Below are 24,876 nucleotides of genomic sequence, written 5' to 3' on the forward strand. Positions count from 1 at the left end.
GTATATACATTATATATAAGTTTATACATATAACTTTATTGAAGTATAGTTGATATAGACCATTTAAAGTATACAGTTTGATACATATTTTTACACCCGTGAAACCATCACCAGTATCAAGGTAATGAACACATCCATCACCCCAAAACGTTTCTCTGTGACCGTAATTCCTCTTTTCACAATTTAAACAACTGCATATGATCCAGCCATTCTACTTCTAGGTCGTCACCCAAGAGAGGTGGGTGCACATGTCTGCCATGAGACCGCTGTGAGAATTTTCATGGGAACTTCATAACATCCAAACTGGAAACGCCCGCAGGTCCATCAGCAAGTGAAGGGATAAACAATTGTGATAGATCCGCACAGTGGAATAGTATTCTGTGGCAGAAAGGAATGAACTGTTACATTTAGTTTTAACTGAAGAGTGTAGATCTGCCATTTTTGTTGCATTTTGCTTGATTCGTATTAAAATTGATTTTCAGTCCCTCAGCACATCCCCCCCAGTTGGAAGAAAGTAGCCTAATTATCCAAATATAACTTGTATCCTTTTATGGTTACCTCAGCACATCCCCCCCAATCGGAAGAAAGTAGCCTAATTATGAGAAGTTAGTTATAGGTGAACCATAAAAGGATACAAGTTATATTTGGATAATTAAGGGTTGATTGTTCCTCTGAGAACTTAGTCAAGAATGGTCAATATAGTTTGTTCTGCTACAGGACTTGTTTCTGTAACACCAAATAACTTACTCGAGAATGGTAAATAAGGAGCGATGTCAGCAGTGATTGTATAGGTTTGAATTAGATTTTCACGGGCAAGGTGCGTGGAATAGAGGGAGTAGAATCAACAAAGGAAAGGAAAGAGCCCTCAGATTGGCTGCGGCACGGAGAGAACTTTTTCAGGTGTGATTTAGGAGCAGTAGATATAAAATGGTATGGCGGGGACTGGTTTCCTTGCCAGCCTTCTCCTGAAGGACCGTACCTCCTCCGGGGCCCATCTTTACGGTGGCCCCAGCCTGCATCGTTTTGGCCCCTGCTAATCTGCATTTTCACTTTATTGTTTCTGTTCATCGTTACTGTTTCCTGAGATGGTCCCTTACAGTACTTAAATTGCTTGCCTGAGTTGTCCAATTATCTCCTGAGAAAGCAACTGTTATTTTTGTTGGACTCTGGTTACAAAGTTGCATACATTTTGAGTTGTCTGTCCCAACCCTAATGTTACCCTCTTTATTTTATTTTTTATTTTGCAGAATGAGAAGTTTTTTTCCTTCTCATTTTTTTAACGTGGCATTCTAACGACGATGACGATGACGACAACAACAACAACGAAACACCCGAATGTTAAAGTAGTTTATTTTAAGCGGTTTCCTGGAAATGTATTGAAACTATTTCTTAGGATTTTTAGCTGATACTTACATCTGGCTTACTATGTATCAAATGTTGTTTTAAGTACTTATCAAAGATTAGCTCATTTTATCCTCGCAACAACTTGATGAGTCTGGTATTATCCTTATTTTATGGATAACAGAGTAACTTGCCCTAGGTCATACAGCACAGGTAGTTTGGTTCTGTAGGTTGTGCTCCTATTATGTTATTTGCCTTCTGCACCATGTTGAATATAATAAATTAGAGTTTGTTATGATTTTCTTGATAAGTCAAATTGATAGTTTGACAACAAATTAAAATTTTGTCAGCATTAAATATACAAGTGAAAAGAGTGGCCATGAACACATAAGGACAGCATAACAGCTTCATCTGTTCAGAAGCTGGGAAAATGATGTCAAATTTGAACATTGCTGAAATTGTTATCATAAATAATAGTTTTTTAGAAGTCTTGATTTCGTTTGGTTTAGTTATTTATGGTTTTAAATTTCTCTTAGGCATATCACACCTGAAAAATTTTATGTGGAAGCCTGTGATGATGGAGCAGATGATGTACTTATCATCGACCGTGTGTCCACAGAGGTTACCCTCTCAGGTATTTTATAACCAGATTTAGAAGTTTCTGAGAAAGATTTTACACCTAAGTTGCAGTAAGATGAATTAATCAGAGGTGTGTCAGTGTGTAGATCCCTAAGTATCTTATAAAATTTTAATTCCTGCTACCTCATTTGATTTTTAGACATTAATTTTTATGCTTTCTCCTTTTTATGAAATGGAGAAATGAACTTGAAAATTTTACTATTTATAATGATTTAAAAACAGTGATTTCTTTGTTCTCATCTGTACTTTGCTATGTTAAAGTTCCTTTTAGCTGTAAGATTTAAGATATTTTGAGTATGGGAAGGCTGTTTTAGCATTAAGTGTGTGGAATTTTAATAGCTGCTTGTTTTTTAAAATATGACTGCGAGGATAATTTAATAAGTGAAAGATAGTATAAACATCACTGATTAAAACTTGTGTTTTAGGCAAATGATCTTTCTAAGCTTTATCTGTCTATCCAGTTATATTTTGATTTTGCTTCTTTGGGTATAAAAAAACTTTTTTTTTTTCAGTTGTGTGGAATACTTATTTCTAACTAGATTAATGTGAAATAATTTTAGTGACAAATTAATTTACCACGTGTGTCACATTTAGAATTTTATATTTCATTTGTTTAAAAATTCACCTCTAGACAGAGTTGTATATATATTTTTTTTAAGTACAGTATTTGAGTAACCATAGAGTAGGCATTTTCAGTAAATAGTAAATATTCTTTGAATGGATTAAATGAAATATGAAAATATTTTGCATGGGGTAGTAAAATATAAGAAAGGTATGACTATACATTTCTATTTCCTTGGTTATCTGGTTATTCTGGTAAGTACCATGTGTATAGTTTTCATCAGGTGGAGTTAGAGCTCTGTTTTAGTTTGCTAATTGAGCGTTGGCTCTGTCTGTTGCTGGGTGGTGCTCTCTCAGGGTAGCTGACTGGTTTTAGCCAGTGTTGGTACTCTTCTCCTGAAGTTACATCATACTCCTTCTTTATACCATATCGACACGACCTAGTGTCTTATAAAAGCTTTAGTATGGATGTGCTTTCAATCATTTTTTACTTTTTAGTGACATTTAATTTGTAGGTAGAGATCGTAGACTCATTTGAGTGGACAAAGCTAAAGGTCATGAATCGGTTGGATGTAAAGATAATACCAGGCATTTGTCAGTAGACACACAAGGAAATACTTTGACTCGAAGTCAGTGATGATGAGGGGCTGACTCACTCACAATTTCTCTGCCAGTTTCTTTTTACCGTTAGAAATGCAGATCACTGCCATGGAAAGAGGAAATTTTTTTCTCTCGTGAAAAATGAAAACATATTCTTAGGAATTGTTATAGTTTTGTTGGTATTACACTCCATTTCATATAGCTTACAGCTCTATTTAAGTTTATCAAATGATCTCAGTATATTCAGATTTTCTTTGAGCTTTTCGCTGTACTGGTATTCCCATTTTTCATGTTAGTTAATTGTGGCATAGCATTGATAAGTAAATTGAATTACTGAGTGAAACAAAAGTGAAATTTAGACCTTTTTCAGAATAACAGGACTGCCTTTAAGAAAAAGAACTTGGGTTATAGCAGTGTTTCAGAATGGATTCCAAGGTGATAATTAAACTGTGACTGAAAGAAAATTTTTATGGCCACATAAGTTTGGAAAACCATGAATTAAACAGCAGAACCACTTTGTTTTTCTGTGGGCCTTCTCGGCGCTTACATTCGCTTACTGGGCATTCTGATTGTTTCTGGGAGAGGGAATAGAGGTAATATGGATGTAGCAAAATAAACGTTTGATGGGGAGACCTTACCTCCTCTCCTTTTGGGGCATTATTCCCTAAAACAGTTCTACAAAATGCTTTGTGAAACACATTGGCTGAAAGTTTAACAATTATGAAATGAACCCTGCAATCTAAGGTTAATAGTTTAATTTATTAATAAGGGCATTATTGAGAACATCACAGTGATGACGCCTCCCTGCATACGTGTGTGAGTGACTGTCGGACACGAGAGGGAGGTTTTTCCTGCCTCTCACCTCGAGATCTTCGCCTTCGTTTCCCGCGTTCTTAGACGTGGATAGGCAAGCCTCTTTTTGTATTCCACTGGTTGTACATTGAGATGAAAATCTTTTCTCAACCCTCCCTTCCATTTACTTTCTAATTCTCTTAAAGGGATAAAGACTTACTTTCTGGCAAGAGGTTGGTTAAATTTCACTGAAAATTGACATTAGAAATAACCCGTATTGTACCTGATGAGAATGCTGAAGCATGCTACTTTGGACAGCTTATGCTAGACAGGCAGAGACTTTTTATTACGTGGTCATCTTTATTCTAAATTCTACCAAAATGGGGGTGTAACACTAATGAAGGAATATTGCTTTCTAAGAAGAAATCATATATGTTGATTTAGTTGAAGTAACTAAATTTCTCTTTTTGTTGGTGAGCATTTTCTATGTGATTTTTTTTTTTTCTTTTAAAGTCAAGAAAGATATTCCTCCTTCAGCTGTCACAAGACCGATATTTGGTATACTGGGCACAATCCATCTGGTGGCAGGTAAGGAAAAAATAAGCTAAAATGGGCAAAGAATTTGGTAATAAATTGACACGATTAGATAAAATGAAGACATGCTTCATACCATGCTTAAGGCAATAAATCTGTAAATTAGGTATTTACAAACTAGGTATTTGTAAAAGTAATATACCCCAAATTATAAGTGGTTAAATTTATAGGCCTGAGGCTCTATTAAAAAACAGTTTTGTTTTTATTTCAATGAGAGTTGAAATCCCTAGTCAGCTAGACATTTTTCATAAATTCTGAGAGTATTTAAATAAAAATTTTAATGTGTCGATGGACCAGCATATTCTACCTTCAACCCCATACCGAGTCAGTATGACATAGTGCATGTTAGAGAATGCCACCTGGTTCTGCATTATTTAGAAAGTGATTGTATTTATCTAAATTTCATTGAACTTTTTAAAATTTCCTGTTGTATTAGCCACTGTGCTAGATGCTAAGTTATAAAAAATGGAAGTCTTTTCTGTTCTGTACCCTACAGTCTAGTGAGAGAGGCATTTAAATAGTAAATTACTGCAGTACAGTGTGACAGGTCCTAGGAGAGAGGCAAATGTAGGAAAATTTCCAGGGAGGACACTTGTGGGGAGAGCCTTGAACAGGGCTTAAGAGTTAATCAGTAGGAAAGGCTTATCCTGTTTTATTTGTCGGAGGAGGTGGCCAGGATCAGGGTTGGTGTGTTGGGTATGGTGCTGTGATGGCTCCTTTATTCCTGACTACTCATCTTTGTGCAAATGCTCCTCGAGTTACCATGTAGTTATGTTCCAATAAACTCTTCGTAAGCTGAAAATATCACAAGTTGAAAATGCACTTAATACACCTAACCTACCGACCACCGTAGCTTAGCCTTGCCTACCTTGAACGTGCTCGGAACACTGCATTAGCCTGCAGTTGGGCAGAAGCACCTGACACAGTGAATACACTGTGCAGTATTCATTGTTGTTTACCCTCGCGATCGCGTGCATGGCTGGAAGCTGTGGCTCGCTGCCGCTGCCCAGCATCACAAGAGGGTATCGTACAGTATATCGCTAGCTCGGGAAGAGATCAGCATTCATAATTTGAAGTACAGTTGCTACTGAATGCAGAGTGCTCTCGCACCATTGTAAAGTCAAAGAATCACGAGTCGAACCGTCCTAAGTTGGGGGCCTTTTGTACTGTCATAGTAACCAGTTAGGTATACCGCCCCAGCACATTCCCCCACCATTTAGAGTGCCCTGAAGGACACGGGAGTGATGTAGATGGGGCGTTGTCCTGGAGTGGTCAGATCTCATGTGCTGGGTGCCTTAAGGTACACACTGGGAATGTGTTAGCAGAAGCTTGCCTGCCTGGGGGAATGACAGGAAAAAGACAAGTGTCTTCTGTCCCTCCTTTTCATCTTCTGAGATCACTGCTTTGGCTACCAAAAGCTTTTGCTTTAATCTTTTTGAGAAAAAAAAAAATTGACCTTTCAATAGGATTTTTTCTAAATAATATGCTGGTTTTTCTGTTCATAAATTATAAGATTGTTTTAAAAAATATGCGTCTTCTATCTGTATTGCACAATGCAATCTCATTCTGTTCGTTTTTAGGGTTTAAGCAATAAGGACTGCTACTTTTGGCTTTATTTATATTTATATGAATTTGGCTTTGCTTTTTACAGGAAATTATCTAATTGTCATTACGAAAAAGACAAAAATAGGTGAATTTTTTAATCATGTAATATGGAAAGCAACAGATTTTGATGTCCTTTCTTATAAGAAGACAATGTTACACTTAACTGATATTCAGGTAAGAAATACAAGCACTTACTTAATAATTGCAAAACCCAAAGTAGTCCCGAGATGGAGAGAGGGCGATGGACAACGAAGAGTGGGTTTTTATGCCTGATTATTAAGCATCCCGTAGAGCAGGGTCACTCTGCATACCTTTATACCTAGCCATAAAATGTGTTTTAAAAAGTTCTTCATATATTTTATCTTTTTTTTTTTTTTTAAACTGACTCAGTTCTTAAATTATGAAATTTCACATGGAAAGAAAAGGACAGACAGAAAATGCATGTTTTCAACACCCAGATTCAACTTCATATCCTTTTTGCAAAGAAATAAAATATTAGATGCCTTTGAAGTTTTACTCATTCTGTCTTTCCCCAGAGGGAACGTTTTCCTCACTTTTACCACATGTGAATATGTGTGCGCGTGTGCGTACGTACACGTTCAAACAGCCCTCCTTTGGCACCATTCCTGTATGCACAGATTTCAGTTACCATGGTTAGTTAACCCCAGACCCCCAGCAACACAGTTTATATTTCACTTATCGTGTTGTATTAACTAACGAACCAGCCCACTAAAGATGAAAGTGCAAAGAAACAAAAAGTGGCGACTCTAGAGGTGACTTTCAGATTGAGCGTGAGTGGCGGCGGACGCAGTGGCTGAGGCGGGGCTGGCACCGTTGCTGTTGAGACTGAGAACGCGGCCGGAGGTCCTAGTGAAGGCGGGTTTGTCAGCGTTAATGACAAAGCGGTTGTGTTTCACGATTCACAAACATTATTTTTTCAAACGAGGATGAAAACAAACATCATCCTTGGTATTCATTGGGAAAGCCAGCTAAAATGATTATCAGAAAATAAAGATAAATATTACTTTTGAAGTACTTTCTTTTAATCTTTGTGTTTTACAAAAAGAATTCTGTTTTACTTACCGTCCACCCCATCCAGTAAAGTTTTTTAAGAATGAGGGTACTGTTCTCTTGTTCCTTGCTCTCTCTGTTACTTGGCCCCTCATGAATTTATGTTTTTCACCTGTGAGGATAATTGCTATAACCTAGTAGGGTTGTCTTCGAAAATGAAAGAGAATCTATGTAAAGTGTCTGGCACACACTAACCTAAGGTAGCAATGTTTGTTAAAATAACTCTTCTGCCCATTATTGTGAGGGAACCATCAGTCGATATAGCAATACCGTGCACTGTTCATCGAGCATCGTCTGTGTCAGGAACTGTCCCAGGTCCTGTGGAAATGACGCGCATCCCCTCCCCAGCCCAGTCCTTGTGCCAGTGGCGGTTAACAGGGTCACACTTAACAGGTCGTTTTCATTCTTTTCTCACGCTGACAGATTCCTTTTCAAGTATGAGATGGATTAATTTTTTCCTCCCCTTCGTTTACAGTTGCAAGATAATAAAACTTTCCTAGCAATGATAAACCATGTTTTGAGTGTGGATGGATTTTACTTTTCAACCACATATGATTTGACCCATACTTTGCAGCGGCTGTCCAACACTAGTCCAGAATTTCAAGAAATGAGTCTCTTGGAAAGGGTAAGCTTAATCGTCACTTGTTTTTACATATTTGGGTTTTTTTTAAGGGGCATATCTATTTCATCCATAAAAATATACATTAATATTTCTCATCTTGGTTATATCGGGATCACGTTTGTGGCTTTGAAAACAGACCATGTTTCAAATACACATCACGATCCCAAATTCGGGACCCCAGAATTGGTGTACGTTACACAGGATTGAGAACCGCTGGCATAGGTGTCAGAAATCCGACTGGACACACGTGTTGCTGACTGCCCAGCTCTCCCTGTTCTGTAGTGGACAGCTGTTGGCGCTAGCAACATAATTATGCTTATAAAATAAATGTTTTGACAAGTGACGTCATTTCCTTCAGTGGTGTTATTTTATAGTTTTTGCAGCTAGAAAAGTAACAACTTGCTGAATTAACAACTTGAAAAGTATTTATTTTGGGGGGTTGTTATTTTTCTTTTTTTTTCTTTTTTTAAGATGAGTGTATTTTTAAGACTAGGCCTCAAATGATCACAACTTAAAATTTCTGCTGGTCAAGAACCTGGATAATTGCTATCTTGATATTTTATTAACAGATGTTAGATATGTTTGGGGGCAGACAAAATTTAAAAGGTTGCTGTCAGTTACCTATTAGGTTGGACCATATGAAAGTGCCAGTAATTGACCAGTTTTAAGCAATAAAAATGATACTTTCATATAGTTCAACCTAAATCAATATTTTAGTTGACGGGCTGTTTTAAAGATTTCATAGTCTAATCTAGTAAAATTTATGTGGGCTTAGTGTAGGTTCCGATGTAAGATACGCTTTTTGTTATGCACCCGAAACTAATATAAAATAATATTGAATATCAACTATAATTGAAAAAGAAAAAAAGAGTAAATGATTAAAAAAACCAGTACCCTCATGCTTTTGACACGATGTTGCAAACGTTTTATTCAAATTCCAGTCATTTTCCGAAACCACCCACTTCTCTGCATCGTCGTTCATTTTTCATTGTGCAGTTCTACAAAATATAAATTGCAACTTTCACCAGCTAGTAAATGTCCACTTCATCCTTTAACATATTTTTGGCACTCCTTGAAAACAAGAAACTTGATTATAAAACTATGCAACGAAAGTAAAAAAAAGAAAAAAGAAATTTGGCTTTTAACTACAAATAGACTTGTAAAAGCAGTTGCTATGTTCTCTGTTGGTTTATCAGATGTCTCGCAGATGCCTGCTACTTACCAGGCACTGTACTAGCCACCTGGGAACACAGAACGAAAGGACGTGGCCCTTGCCTTGTGGCATCCTGTAGTCCGAAACAGAAGTCCAAGCAATCACAAAACAAGGGACGATTGCTGTCATGGAGATAATATGCCAAAGTGTAGTGGGATCCCGAAGTAACATGGGTCTCACTCTTTCTGGGGGGGTCAGGGACAACTTTACAAAGCTAACTTTTGAGCTGAGAATGATGAATAGGCCTTACCAGTCAGGTGATAATGGGAAGGGGAAGGATCCAGGCAGAGACAGTGACGATATTAGGTTAAACTGAAAAAGAAGCCATCGCATCTGTAGAGAAGGGAAAGGAAATTTTTGGCAGCTAATCAAGAGTCAGAGTTAACACAGGGAACCATAAAAGTGATAAATACACCACACATACCTTAAATATTTTATTTTAACTTAAAATTTTACATTGACTGGTCGATATTTTGATGTAGAACCTTAGACTTTTCTTTGTTTCTGGTTCCTTGATTCCTGATTGTCTTTCCTGGATGAATTATGTTTATAACACTCTCCACTTTGAGTCTCTAAAGATTTCGACACTTCCAGAGCAATCTGTTCGCAGAATCCTATAGATTTTTACTGTGTTTCTCTAATCTTTTATAGTTGCCACTCTCACTTTTAATTCAACAGCAGTTTTATTTTACCAACTTGCCTTTTATCAGTTAAATTCCAAATTGACATTCAGCTTTATGGAAACAGCAGTTTGTTTTTAAGTCATATTTAATTGATACATAAGATATTTAGTTAAATTATGTAATGATGAATAACAAGTACAGCTGGCACAAACCGTCTGGGAACACACCTGAATCTTGGGAAGTGTACCTTTCACCGGGGTATGGCTGAGTGCAGGAGCCACTTCCTGTGACGTTCAGCTGGAGGGGCTGTGGGGGATGTCAGTTTGTGTGTTTAATGAAGAGAATGGAGAGAATTGGTTAATCTACTGAGTTGTCGAAGGAGCTTCTTCTGTATTTATAGTTTGAAAGTCAGATTCCAGAGATGAGATCAGAGTTCAGTAAGGGCTGCCAGATCCCAGGAGTGGTCAGGCCACGCAGAGATTTGGTTCTTTAGATGACGGAGTCAGTGAAGAATTTCCAGCAGACAAGAGGCCTGTCTCGTTGGAGAACTGCTGGCAGCGTGTGGAGGAGTGGGTGGGAAGCGCAAGGCCAAGACTTGAGGCGAGGGAAGCCATTTTACGGTTGGGTTGGAATCGAGTGCTGGCCAAGGCTGACGGCAGTAGACGTGTAGAGAGGACGGGTTTGGAAGATGATTCCGGACTCGAGGCTTGACCGGACATGTGAGAAGGAAAGACCTTGAGAGGACTCCAGGTCTCCGTCTCGGTGGCAGCATTGGCTCGAGGCAGAGGCGGGCGGGCGTACCCAGACGGGGGCGCAAGGTTGGGGGCAAGAGCAGTTCCATTTGGAGCACGTCAGAGGGACCTGTGTGTAGCCGTGAGACAGAAATGTTGATTGTCACTTTTCTCTCTGTAGAAACACCTTGGCAGGAGATAGTTTATTAATTTTAAAACTTCTCTCTTAGGCGGATCAGCGGTTTGTATGGAATTGTCATCTTTTACGAGAACTTTCTGCTCAGCCAGAGGTAATTTACACTAAATAAAACCTGCTTATTCGTCATAGTCCAAGTTTTAATTGAATACATATTGTAAAGTGGCCACATAATCACCAGGGATTTGGGTAAATAATTCTAATTTAACTCTGTTTATAACTTAGAAGCTTTCATCAGGCCTACCCTCTCACATTGTTCTAGGGTGAAGAAGACTTATTTTGCTCTGATCTCCTGTAGAAGCCTTAAGTAAAAATACATTGTTTTCTATAAGAGAGAGAGAGAGAGAGAGACTGGGTCTTGGTGGATAAATAGTGGAGAAATGAGGGTCGGAGCTAAGTCCCCAGGCAAGTGGAGCCCTGCTCTGCATTTGTCCTCCTGTGGGGGGTGGCATTCCCTTCAGTCACCCAGGAGAGATGCATGGTTGTCACCTTCCTCTGTCCTTAGCTTATAGAAGTGAGGTACGAACAAGGAGGCCCAGCTAGGAAGCACAATATATTGAATCTAGGTAAATAGATTTGCCTAAAGGCATTACTTCTTGTCACTTGCGCTGTCTTTTTGGAACAATAATTGGAGCTGCAGACAGCTAGCACGAGCATCTTTCCCTGGAGGGTGAAGTTGTTGCAGGCGGAGACTGGAAAGGAGGGAGGGAGCTGTGTGTGCACCTGCGAGCGGTTCCGTTCGAGGGCGCAGGCCCGCTTGACTGTGGGCGCTGTGACGCAGGAGACACTCGTTTAAGATTCACAGCCGCCCGTAGTGTGCTCCCTCGTAATAGTTGTATGTTACTCCCTCGTGTGTAAATGTGCTTTACAGAGTGCTTCTGTTTAAAGTATATTTATTTCTAAATGTAACGTATGTCTTCATTTCAGGTCCATCGGTTTGCTCTTCCAGTGTTACATGGCTGTATCCTTACATATTATACTCCCTAGTTTTCTAGAAGTCTTTATTTGAATATTATTATAAGGCAGGTTTAGAGACAGTCTCAAATATTTTATGAGGAGAGTATTTTAGAATTAATAGAAATTGCTTTTAATCAAACCCATTAACATAAAATCTTAGAATAGTGATTGTAAATGACTATGGTTTTTGAAAAGAATGTCCCCTTTAGAGTGAATTATTTTCTCTATTCAAGAGTGCTGTGGCTGGTGGTGTAAAGAAGGAACAGGTACACTGTGTTTTTCCTTTCTTAGACTTCGTATCAGTAAACAAGAGTAGCTTGAACCTGGCTATTGAAATAGCCGCAGGAAGAATGAAGATGGATGATGCTGGGATAGGGGCAGAATCAATATAAATGCAGAATGAGTACTGATTATTTAATTGTAAGTTCATTTTAAAAACTTATCTTTATCATAAACATCGGAATAAAAATAGAGAAGCAAAGCGAGCTGGCTGTGAAAGGGTGAGCACAGTGCGCTGATGTGTGCCTGTCACAGGACTGCGTGCTGCAGAAACCAAGGGGGTCTTTGCCAAGTACCCCAAGAAGCTTACTAACACAGCAGCCTGTGTTTTGTTTGTTCATTGTGCTAATAGGATTTCCTTAAATTACTGTGCTTGTGAAACGTAAAGAAAGCAGAAAGGTAATGGAGGACACATTTTCACAGTTGCAGAGGAATAAAAATGAGAAGATCTCAGGATAAGTGCTCCTGCTTATTCTGTTTGTGTTTTGTTTTGTTTTCTCTCGTTCCTGGAGCTTTCCAGACTCTCCTAAGAACAAATGTATTTAGGTAGCACTTTAACGGGTTTGGATGAATTGTGTGGTTTTTTTTTTTTTTTCCTCAAATGAGATTATGAATGGACAGATAATATCAAGGGCGATAATGGATCATTTTTTCTAGGCAGTTTGTCCATTTAGCTAAATCTAAACTTTTAAATTAGCTTTGTTTAATGTGGTTTCTTGGTTAGACGAATAGTTACATGTTTCACATACATGCAGACAGGTCAGCAAGAACAAAGGCCCCAAGCCCGCAGCATGACTGGAGCAGAGAGAGTGGACAGCGAGAGGTGGTCCAAGAAGGAGCCGGGCCCAGATGGTACAGGGCCGAATAGGCTGTGTCTTTGCTTTAACTGTGATGAGAACCATTGGCATCTGAGTGGAGGATTGGCCCGACGAGACAGGATCACTCTGACGGCGATGTTAGAAGGCCCAAGGCGAGCAAAGGAGGAATCAAGGAATAATTAGGAGGCAGTTTCAGTAATGTGGGTGGGGGAGGTGATGTCGCCTGGGACCAGGATGGTAGCTGTGATGCTGGTGAAAAATGGTCAGGTTCTCCGTCTCTTTTGAAGGTAGAGCTAATAGGATTTTCTGCAAATTGTACATGGAGCATGAAAGAGAGACATTTACTATGAATCTAAATTTTTGGCCAGATAAGTGGAAGAAAGCCATCCACTGGGGTAGGGAAGAGTCTAGAGGTGGGGGTGAGGCCGGAAGTATCCAGACTTCCATTTGGACATGTGAAGCTTGAGATGTCTGTAGATACCAAAGTAGATTTAGATTCATACCAGGCTCTTCTCTTTCAGACCCCAGGTACAATTCGTCAGAATTGTTTAATCTGGAAATAATATATGTGATTTCTATATAAGTTATATTTTTCTTAAAGTAGTTAAGTTATTACTATGCACTCGTGTTCTATTAATGGAAAGTACTTTGATTGGATTCTCATCTCGAGGAGGAGTTGTTTCAGAGCCGGCGTGCGCTATTATGTAAGAGGTGAGATTGATTAAGTCAGCGTGATTTACTACTGGGTTATATCACTACTTAATGTTTTGTTTTACAGTGACATGACTATAATATTTTGTATTCTATTTTTTATTGTCATTTTATAGCCTTACTAAATGTTTATCTCCTGCTTTTTTGGAATAATTAGGTAGGTCTTCTGTGCTTTACGCCAGCTCCTGTAGTCATGTTATAGTGCAAATGTTAAGAGACACTGGGGACTGCTTTCACTACTTGAAGAGGAACTGGTCATGTGATTTGCTGGATGCCTGAAAGTACAGCTTAGTGTAGTTTTCAGTAACCTAAACCCATATCAGAAAGTATTTTCTTTCATTGTCCTTGGTTTCTTCGCATGCATGGAGCTGGATGGACATTTGTCTTTATGCCATCAACTTTAAAGATTTTCATTTTGAGCAATTGTTTTCTAGGCTTTGGACTAGCAAATGCTAATTTGCTTAAACCAAACTTTTAAAATCTGTATTAAAAGTTACCATCATGAAAAAGAGTCACTTTTTTTTTTTTTTTTTTTTTTGGCCAGACTATCAGAATAAAATCCTGTGGGCCATTAGATAAATGGTAGCAGTTTTGGAGCAGGAAGTTGTAAAGATTATTTTGTTAATCTCCCATATTACAGGTAATATATCAGGGGAAGAAAGACATGAGCGAGCTAGCTAAGATCACAGAACCAGAGTAAGAGTTAGCGGCTCCCTTGTAACTAGATTTTCTTGGATGGAGACATATTTTTTAATTGAATTTTTTGAATAGGTAATACATTCACATTGTTCAGCAATCAGAAATATTTCTCATTTCCGACCCCATCTGCTGCATCTAACCTCCTACCAGCGGATCAGTTGTTAGTTTCTGGTTATCCTTCCAGATAATTTTTATGCTATTACAGGTGTGTTCTCCTTTTGTATAGAGTGGTTGTATTCTGTGCACATTTTCTTGCACTTTGGTGGTTTTTTTTTTAAACAATGTATCATGGAAATCTTTTCATGAAAGTCTCTCCCTCTCCCTCCCTCCCTCCCTCCCCCTCTTCCTCCCTTCCCTCTTCAACTCCCTCTTCATTTCTCCATCTCTCTCTCATTTTTAAAAATAACTACACAGTCTTCCTTTCCTTAATGGGAATTGTGGAAAGAACCAAGTATAGCCCATGCTTCTGACAAGTACTTGTAGAGGATATTGAGAAGGCATTTTATACTGATTTGACTCAAAACTTATGTCCCCTTCTGGTAATATATTAACAAAAAGACTAATACCTCACACCTCACAATGTTATGTTTGAGAAAGATATCAGGTAGAAAGAACTTATATTTGAAACAGTTAAATGTCTGTTGATTTATTTCTGATAATTTGGTATTTTGAGTCAGGGACTAACTTGAAAGTAACCTTTGTTTAGCAAGCTTTTTTAGTAAAAATAGATCACGTGAACACAACTGTAAAGGAATGCTTTAAATGTTTGAAAAGATTAAGCAGACTTAAGACTAAACACTAGAGCAGTGCTTTTCAAACTAGGCTTTGTGGGTATATTCATGGAGTGGTAGAAATTCTAGGATCATATACAGTTTTTGTGCTTTCATTTTGACAATTAAAATCATTATAAGCGTCTGCTGGACCATTTCCATTATTATAACAAAATGGTATTAACATAATGGCTACATTTGCATTAACTATTATGTTTAACTTTCAAATTAGTACTTTTTCAAACTGGGATTTATGGACATACTCTCAGGGATCCTTGAGAAATCGGATCTCTCAAGTTTGAGAAACACTGTTGTAGAGGAATTACAGGATTGTGTATATATAAACAATTGATGTATTAAATAGCAACTAAGTTCATTTGTTTACTAATGGATCCTTAATAATCCCTGTAAGCCTGTTTAAAAGGAGCTTCTTTTAGGTTTCTGATCATGGATTATGCATTTGTTCAAAATTTATTTTTGTTAAGTACTTTTCCACTAATTTGAACTGACTTAGTTCTCTCCAAAATAAACTGAATTAGTGAGTTTCTGATGTTTTTCTTATATACTAAGTTATGGTTAATTCTAATTTTTTTTCAATTTAGGAATTGATTCTGAAGGCCATGCAGCTAACTTCGTAGAAACCGAACAAATCGTGCACTACAATGGGAGCAGGGCTTCATTCGTACAGGCAAGCCCGCTGTCCGGCAGGTGGCCAGCCAGTCGGCCTTCTCCACTTGGATGTTATTTTCTGTCATTATTGAAATCTCTCTTCCCTCCTTTTTAAAGTAATGTCATCGTCTACAGTGTAGAAAAAGTTCACCCAAAACATTAATCCAGCACTCAGGTGCTGACATTTCCTGCTGGTGAATTAAATCCCTAAAGGAGAGGATAGGGTAGGAGGTGCCAGGGTTATGGAAATGGAGCCACCTGTCAGCTTAACCCTTTAGATTCCTTCGGGGCAGTGACATAGGACAGGCCGCCGACTCTCCCTGCCTTGCCCGTCACTGTGAGATAATCTCTCTCTCTCTCGTTGCCACCTTACAGAGTTGTGGATCACTTGCTGCTCCAGAGCGGTGGCTAAATTTATGAGTTCATAAACATACTCATTTGAGAATGGATAATTTCCCAGCTCTATTATAGTGCCAAATTATATAACAGATATAACTTGTTAATTTTACTCTTAGATATTTGATTTATTTTAGAATTTAGGGGAAACAATGAAGTATGTGCTACACCAGTGCAGTGTATATAAAATCAGAAGGAGAAAAAGGCCTTTCTAAATGTATTCCCACGAAATACGACCTATAGGAGCAGGTACACATGGACTTCTTTCGTAGTCTGTAGGTTGTATTTATAGCTTTTCCTTTGTAGTCGTTGATATGTATATACCACTGACAGTAAGCTGAGAAAAACAATTTTGTGTGTGTATATGTTTCTTTTCACATTTCTCTCTTTTCTTTTAGACTCGTGGATCAATACCAGTTTTCTGGTCTCAAAGACCAAATCTCAAATACAAACCACAGCCACAGATCAACAAAGTAGCAAATCACGTGTGTATCTTCCACACTTTTCTTATTGGCTAAAAATAGAAGCATAATGGCATTGTAGTTTACACGTAGAGCATGTATTTATTCTTCATAAGTCAGAATCCAACATTTTTGAGGCCTTCTTTCTTGTTTCTGGCACATAGCAAACCTTTAAACCAAAAGGTTGTATAGATGACATGTTAGGAATGTGGAAAAACGAGCTGGGACTGAATGGCATCTCAAAATTAACTTTATAATTTTATAGTATTTAGTGTATTCCATTTGAGATTTTCTCAGAATTGGTAGTTTTGCAGCTCAAAGTAGAGTGGCTCGTAATTACTATTTACTGCATAGTATTTAGAATATCTAGAAGTCATGGTTCCCATCCTACTGTCATTCTTTTGAATATAGAAATAGAATATTTAAGGAGATACTTTAAAAAACTTATAAATATTCTTATAATGTAATCCAATGAAGTATATAACTCTTTTTTTCCTCTCTAGATGGATGGTTTTCAAAGGCATTTTGATTCACAAGTAATTATTTATGGAAAACAAGTCATAGTCAATCTGGTACGTTTCTTACTTGTTTTGGGGAACAAACCAAGCAAAAATAATTGCTTTTTTTTTTTTTTTTTTTTTACATAACATAAAATACCATTTTTAAGTGTGCAATTTAGTGGCATTAAGAATTTTCCAGTGTTGTGCAAACATCACTACTGACCATTTATAGACCTTTTCTCCTATCAAACAGAAACGGTGTCCATTAAACAATAAGTTCCCATTATTCCTCTCCCCTCAGCCCCTAGTAACTCTCTTCTACTTTCTGTATAAGTTTGCCTATTCTTGGTACCACATAAAAATGAGATCATATAATATATGTGTTGCTCTGTGTCTTGCTTATTTCACCTAGCATAATGTTAAGGTTCATTCATGTTACAGCATGTATCAGAATTATTTTCCTTTTAAAGACAATGTGTAAACCACATTTTGTTTATCTATCAATGGACATTGGATTGTTTCCACATTTTAGCTCTTGTGGATAATGCTGCTGTGAACATGGATGTGCAAGTATCTGTTTGAGTCCCTGCTGTCAGTTCTGTTAGGTATATACCCAGGAATGGAATTGCTGTATCTTATGGTAATTCTGTGTTTACCTTATTAAGGAACCACCATATTGTCCTTCATAGTAGCTATGACATTTTGCATGCCCACCAACAATGTACTAGGGTTCTAATTTCTCCTCATCCTTGCCAAAAAACTTGTTATTTTCTGAATTCGTTTTGTTTTTTTGAGTATAGTTATCCTTATGGGTGTGAGGTGGTGTCTCATTGTGGTTTTGATTTGCATTTCTCTAATGACTAGAGATGTTGAGCATCTGTTCACATGCTTATTGCTATTGGTATATCGTCTCTGGAGAAATGTCTACTCAAATATTTTGCCCATTTTTAATCAGGTTGTTTGTTGTTTTGTTGTTGAGTTATAGTAGCTCTTTATGTATTCCAAAATTAATCTTTTATCAGATGTATGCTTTGCAAATACTTTCTTTCATTCTTTGGATTGTCTTTTTATTCTTTTGATTATGTTTTCTGATACATAAAAGTTTTTTATTTTGATGAAACCAATTTATTTTCTTTTGTTGCCTGTACTCTTGGTGTCATATTCAAGAAGTCATTGCCAGACCATTGTCATGAAGAGTTTCTGCTGTTTTCTTCGAAGACTTTTATAGTTTTATATCCTGTATTTAGCTCTTTGATCCATTTTGAGTTAATCTTTATATATATAGATCAGCCTCATTCTTTCGCATGTGGATATCCAGTTTCTCCATTACCATTTGTTGAAAAGACTGTCCTTTCCCCCTGGAATGATCTTGACATTCTCGTCAAAAATCAGTTGAATACATATGCAGGGGATTATTTGGAGCTTTTCATTCCATTGGTCTTTGTCTGTTCTCTTGCCAGCATGACAGTTGATTTGATTACTGTGGCTTTGCGTTGCAAGTTTTGAAATTATGAAGCATGAAACCTCCAACTTGTTCTTTTTCAAGATTGTTTTGGCTATTTGGAGTCGCTTGAGCTTCCATGTGAATTACAGGATGGGGTTTTCTATTTCTGCAAAAAAAAAATGCTATTGAGATTTTAAATAGGGATTGCATTGAAACTATAGATTGCTTTGGGTAGTATTAACAATATTAAGCCTTTGAGTCTATGATCACCGATGCCCTATCATTTATTTATGTCATCTTTAGTTTCTTTCAGTAATATTTTGTAGTTTTCAGTATACAGCTTTTTCACATCCTTCATTAAATGTATTTCTGAGTATTTTGCTATTTTTGAGCCTTTTTATACATGGCGTTTTTTAAATTCCTTTTTGAATTGTTCATTGTTAGTGTATAGACATGCAGTTGATTATTGAATGTTGATTTTGTATGCTGCAACTTTGTTGAATTCATGTATCTCTTACAGCTTTCCATGGCATCTTTAGGATTTTCTGCATATAAGATCATGTCATCTGAAAACATAATTTTACTGGTTCCTTTCCAGTTTGGATATCTTTCTTTCTTTATTTTTCTTGCCTAATCGCTGTGTCTAGGACTTTCAGTACTATGTTGAAATGAAGTGGCAAAAGCGGGCATCTTGTCTTGTTCCTGATCCTAAGGGAAAAGCTTTCAGTCTTTCACCATTAAGTGTGTTAATTATAGGTTTCTCATATATGACCTTTATCGTGTTGTGGAAGTTTCCTTCTATTCCTAGATCATTGAGTTGAGTATTTTTATCAAGAAAGGGTGTTGAATTTTGTCAGATGCTTTTTCTGCATTATTTGAAATGACCATGTGGTTTTTCTTCTCTCATTCTATTAATGTCATGTATTTATTAATTTTCGTATGTTGAACCATTCTTGCATTGTGGGACTAAATCCCATGGTGTATAATCTTTTTAATATGCTGCTAAATTTGGTTTGCTATTTGGGAATTTTTGCATCAATATTCGTGAGAGACATTGATCTTTACTTTTTTTTTTTTTATAGTGTTTCTGTCTGGTTTTGGTATCAGAGTAATCTGACCTCAGCGAATGAATTAGGAAGCCTTCCCTCTTTTTTAATTTTTTGGAAGAGTTCCAGGAGGATTGGTATTCTTTACATTTTTGGTAGAAAATTTGTGAACCATCATCACAGTGAAGCCATCATGTTTCGGGCTTTTCTTTGTTACTGATTCAGCCTCTTTATTATATATAGGTCAGTTCAGGATAGATGCTACGATTCAGTTTTGGTAGAGTGTGTTTCTAGGAATTTGTTCATTTCATCTAGGTTGTCCAATTTGTTGACATATAAATGTTTATGGTTTATTCTCTTGTAATCCTTTTTATTTTTCTAAAATTAGTAATAATGTCCCCACTCTCATTCCTGATTTTAGTAATGAATCTTCTCTTTTTTTCTTCCTTGGTCATTATAGCTAAAAGTTTGTCAGTTTTGTTGATTTTTTTTCCAAAGAACCAACTTTGGTTTCATTGAGTTTTTCTCTGTTGTTTTTCTATTTTTTATTCTATCTCTGCTTCAGTCTTTATTATTTCCTTCCTTTTGCTAGCTTTGAGTTTTGTTTGCTCTTCTTTTTTTGGTTCCTTAAAGTATAAAGTGAAAACATTGATTTAAAGCTTTATTTTTTAATTTGTGTGTTTACAATTACAAATTTCCCTTAGTACTGCTTTTGCTTTATTTCATAAATTTTGGTGTTTTGTATTTTTGTTTTTATTTGTCTCAAGATATTTTCTAATTTCTCTTGTGCTTTCTTTCTTAACCCAATGTTGTTTAATTTTCACATATTTATGCAGTTTCTAGTTTTCTTTGTTACTGATTGTCACTTTCATTCTATTGTGATCAGAAAAGATACCTTGTGTGACTCAAGTTACTTTAAATTTATTAAGACTTGTTTTGTGGTCTAACATAGCATCTATCCTGGAGACTGTTCTATGCACATTGAGAAAAATGTATATTCTGCTTTCGTTGGGTGGCATGTTCTGTTTATGTCTGTTAGGGCTTATAGATATAATTGGCTGTTGGTCTTCAGATTCTGTTTTCTTGCTGACTTTCTGTCTGGTTATTCTACTCATCCATTGTCAAAGTAAGTTATTGAAGTCTCCAGATATTATTGTAGAATTGTCTATTTCTCCCTTCAGTTCTTTCAGTGTTACTTCATATATTTTTGGGCCCTGATGTTTGGTGCCTTGATGTCTTGTTATATCCTCTTGGTGAATTGAGTCTTACCAATATATAATGTCCTTTGTCCTTCTAACAGTTTTTTACTTAAAGTCTGTTTTGTCTGATCTTAATATAGTCACGCTAGCTCTCTTTCGATTAATGTTTGAAATACCTTTTCATCCTTTCACTTTCAACCTGTTTGTGTCTTTAGATCTAGAGTGAATGTCTTATACAACGTATAGTTGGATCATGTAATTTTTAATCCATTCTGCCATCTTGTGCCTTTTGATCGGAGAGTTAATTCATTTATATTTAAAGTAATTACTGATTTATATAATCTTATTTCTGCCATTTTGCTATTTGTTTTCTGTATCTCTTCTAGCTTTTGTCCCTCATTTCCTCTGTTGCTGTCTTCTCTTGTGTTTAGATGATTTTTTTTTATAGTGATACATTTTGATTACCTTTTTATTTATTTTTATATATATTCTGGATATTTTCTTTGTGGTTACTATGAGGATTACATGTAGCATCCTCAAGTTATAATGCCTAATTCGAATTGATACCAACTTAACTTTGGTCATGTACAAAAAGTCCACTCCCATAAAGGTTTGTCCCTCCCCTTTGTTACTGATGTCACAAATTACATTTTTATATATTTTATTTCTAATAACATAGATTTATAATTATTTTCTATGTATATAAGTTCTGTAGAAAATAAAAAGTGGAGTTACAGACCAACATTACAATAATGCTACCTTTTATAGCTGGCCGTGTATTTGGGTTTACTGGAGATCTTAATATCTTCACGTGACTTTGAGTTGTTCATAGCATCCTTTCATTTCAACCTGAAAGACTCCTTTCGCGTCTTTCATAGGGCAGGTCTAGTGATAATGAACTCCCTTAGCTTTTTTTTTATCTAAGAATGTCTCAATTTCTCATTTTTTTAAAGGATGGTTTTGCTAGATATAGAATTCTTGGTTGACAATTTTTTTCTTTCAGCACTTTATATATATCATCCCACTGCTGAGGTTTCTGAAGAGAAATTAGTATATAATCCTATTGATACTTTCCTGTATTGATGAATCTCTTTTTTTCTTGCTGCTTTCAGTATCCTCTCTGTATTTCAGTAGTTTAATTATAATACGGTTTTTTGTGGGTTTCTTTGGGTTTATCACACTTGGAGTTTGTTACATGTCTTGGATTTGAAGATTTATGTCTTTCATCCAATTTTGGAAGCTTTTGGCCATTTTTTCTTTAAATAATCTCTCTGCCCCTTACTCTTTTCTTTTCTTTCTGGGACTTCCATAATGAGTATATTGTCCATTTGATGGTTTACCAGAAGTTCCTTATGCTCTGTTTACTTTTCTTCATTTCTCTGCCCCTCAGACCTGATTATTTCATTTGTTCTATATCTTCAGGTTTGCTGTTTCTTTTTTTCTTCCTGTTCAAATGTGATTTTGAACTTCTCTAGTGAAGTTTTAAATTCCATTTTGTACTTTTTAGCTTCAGACTTAGTGTTTGGTACCTTTGAGTAATTTCTGTTTATTTGTTGATATTCTTATTTTGTTTTCCTGATTTCCTTTAGTTCTTTGTCTGTCTTGTATTTTAGCTCTGAGCATACTTAAGACAGGTTTAAAACCTTTTTCTAATAAGGTTTCTGCAGGGATGGTTTCTGTCAGTTTATCCTTTTCCATTAAATATGCCTCGTTTTCTTTGTATGCCCTGTGATTGTTGTTGTTGTTGAAATTTGGGCATTGGATGGTTCTAATGTGATAACCCTGAAAGCTAGATTCTTCTTTCTGTTCTTTTGTTTTATTTTTGTTTTGATTGTTGAAGACTATAGTAATCCATTTGTTTTGAGACTTTGCCAAACTATTTTTGCAAAGACTATTTTGAAACTTTTCCAAACTATTTTTGCAAAAACTATTCCTTGTCTATTCTTTTAGCTCATGTTCAGCTAGTGTTTTGACAGAGACGTTTTCGAATGCCAGGAGTTAAAGCAAAGAAAAAAAACAGAACAACATCAGCTCCCAGTCTCTGCAGTTTGGTTCTGTGTTGGAGCAGTCCTTCACTGATTAGCTAAAATTGCTCTCAGCTTAGGGATCATGAAGACTTTAGGTCTTCTTAGGACTTTTCTGAGCATGCATCTTGCCTGGATATGCATGTGGCTTTCTAAAATCCTCCTAATGGGTGACTATTTTGAATGTCCTGACTTCCCAAAGAGTATCACCCTAGCTTCTTCTTCAGGTTTTATATGGTCTGATTTACGTCTCCACCTGAAATCTCTTGTCCTAGATATCTGTTGGTTTATAGTCATCTTGTTGCTTTTACGGGCAGAGTCCATCACTTCCTGCCTGTGTTCAGAGTTATGCAAGGCAGGTATAAATGAATTAGTCCTTCAGGTCAGAACAAAACATACACAGTAATTTGTAGATAAGGTCTGGTCTCCTCCCTCCAGTTTGGGGAGGGGAACAGAGAACTAAGTTGCCACTGATTAAGACTAAGACCATCGCTGCACTGGGAAGGGAGGTGGGGTAAGAGCATGTAAAAATTCCACAAAACTCCTGTGATTTTGAAGATGGCTTTGTCTTGATTGGGCATTCGTTTGGTTGCTTAATACCTTTGATTATTTTTTAGAGCTCATATGAAGTTGGTCTAGACCAGACAGCTTCTGGATTTTTCAGTGTTTTTGTAAGGGAACAAGAACTCGGATCTTCCTAGTCTGCCATTTTGCTGATGTCACTCTCCTTTTAAATAAACTTAAAAGTAAGCTATGGTGTTTTTAATCTTTTACAGGTTAACCAGAAGGGCTCAGAGAAGCCACTTGAACAGGCGTTTGCAACCATGGTGTCTTCCTTGGCAAGTGGAATGATCAGGTACTTTACTAAAAACCCATTGCAGGTCTTTTCACGTTGGATGTTAACTTGTATATATACACAAGTACTTAGGTCTCAAAACGTATATATATTTCGGCTCTTTTTTAAAATACTAGATCAAAACATGATTTTGTTGGCTTAAAATTTTCTCTGGCATAATTTTTATTGTAGAATAACTTTTTAACCACTGAATTTGAATTTTAATTTTGTAAAAATTTAGTCCCTGATTAAAATCCCCTCTTTGAGGCTTTGTATCACTGTGACCACTGGGTCAAGAATTGCAGTTCCTCATGATTGCTAGGTGTTGTCTTTGTGGTTCCAACCACCACGAGCTGGAGCCAGTTTACTTTGGCATGGCCTTGTCTGGAGTAGCAGCTGTGCCTTTCCTATAAGTCACCAGTCAACAGTTATAAACTGTGTAGCCTTGTCAGAAGATGAAGATCCTAAAATATCAGCGGTTGCCCTGTGGAGAGGTACAGGGTGATGAGTCAGCCCATTTGGAGCTCTCTGCAGCAGGAAACGTGAGCAGGAAGAGTGGGCTCTACTCTGATAGGAAGTGGTCACGGGCGTTGGGGGGGGAACCTTTCCAAAGAAGCAGAACTGGGTTGTTTAGGGAGACATTTTTTTTAACCTATGGAAAATTTTAAACATATACAAAAATAGACTCTTTGGGGAAGAATTTGTCTATTTTGTCTAATTCTAAAACTCTCTAGCAAATTCATCAGGCCCTCACCCATGCACGTTTCTGCCTTCTCAGTGGAACCCGTCAGAGACGCTTGGGAGGACTCAGAGAAGGGATTCCTAACCAGGACGTGCTCTAGATCCTCAGAGGCGCTTACTCAGGATATACCTCAGACTCGAAAAACGAGGATCTCTGGGTGTGGGGTCCAGCACGTGTACTCTGGAAGAGGCACCTCCGCACACCCTCTGCCCCACAGGGTGCCCGTAGGTGTGCTCACCTCCAGAGCTGTCTTGGGTTTGCAGCAGCAACTGACTATGAGAACTTGAGGCCTAGGTCAGGGGCTAAGGTTATGCCCTTGGTGTTCTGGGGAACTTGGAGGACACCTACTGCTAAAAGTGAACACTCCAAAGCTCTGAAGACCACCAGATAGAGGAGCATGTTCAAAAGAATATTTAATTTTTTTTTCCACTTAATATAGTTTCTGGCAGGGATAAAAATCAGCCTTTTGGTTAAAGTGAAATTAAATGGTAGATTTATTTTCATCTTTCAGATATCTAATGGATATTCACTTTTAGTTTTTTAACTGTTATTACTTTGAGTAAATTAAATAGATTAAGTTGATGGATTGGTGGATGACCAGACAGAGAAAAGTCATACATTTGCACTTCTAAGGAATGGAAAGGTATTCTTTTGGAAACCGGATGAAAAAATGAAATGTGCAAAGTGATGTGTCTCCACAGTTTCTTCTTAGACCTTTGAAAGAAGTAGAACTACTTC

General features: G+C 37.0%; 1 protein-coding gene across 2 annotated transcripts in view; it reads left to right on the forward strand.

The window, feature by feature from the left end:
- Positions 1 to 24,876, forward strand: part of SACM1L (SAC1 like phosphatidylinositide phosphatase) — a 50,664-nt gene that overhangs the window by 13,757 nt on the left and 12,031 nt on the right. Inside the window, exons 2-12 of one of the 2 annotated variants that reach the window (XM_025048931.1) lie at positions 1,878 to 1,975; positions 4,447 to 4,521; positions 6,179 to 6,306; positions 7,679 to 7,828; positions 10,623 to 10,682; positions 11,516 to 11,549; positions 13,252 to 13,353; positions 15,425 to 15,510; positions 16,286 to 16,372; positions 16,852 to 16,920; positions 23,338 to 23,417. In XM_025048931.1, the coding sequence (XP_024904699.1) occupies positions 1,878 to 1,975; positions 4,447 to 4,521; positions 6,179 to 6,306; positions 7,679 to 7,828; positions 10,623 to 10,682; positions 11,516 to 11,549; positions 13,252 to 13,353; positions 15,425 to 15,510; positions 16,286 to 16,372; positions 16,852 to 16,920; positions 23,338 to 23,417 (969 nt within the window). Of the gene's footprint in view, positions 1 to 1,877; positions 1,976 to 4,446; positions 4,522 to 6,178; positions 6,307 to 7,678; positions 7,829 to 10,622; positions 10,683 to 11,515; positions 11,550 to 13,251; positions 13,354 to 15,424; positions 15,511 to 16,285; positions 16,373 to 16,851; positions 16,921 to 23,337; positions 23,418 to 24,876 lie in introns of those variants that run through there. The other variant, XM_015591746.1, reaches the window with a different exon arrangement.

Source organism: Pteropus alecto, unplaced genomic scaffold (genome assembly GCF_000325575.1).
Source record: "Pteropus alecto unplaced genomic scaffold, ASM32557v1 scaffold156, whole genome shotgun sequence".
NCBI classification, from domain to species: Eukaryota; Metazoa; Chordata; class Mammalia; order Chiroptera; family Pteropodidae; genus Pteropus; species Pteropus alecto.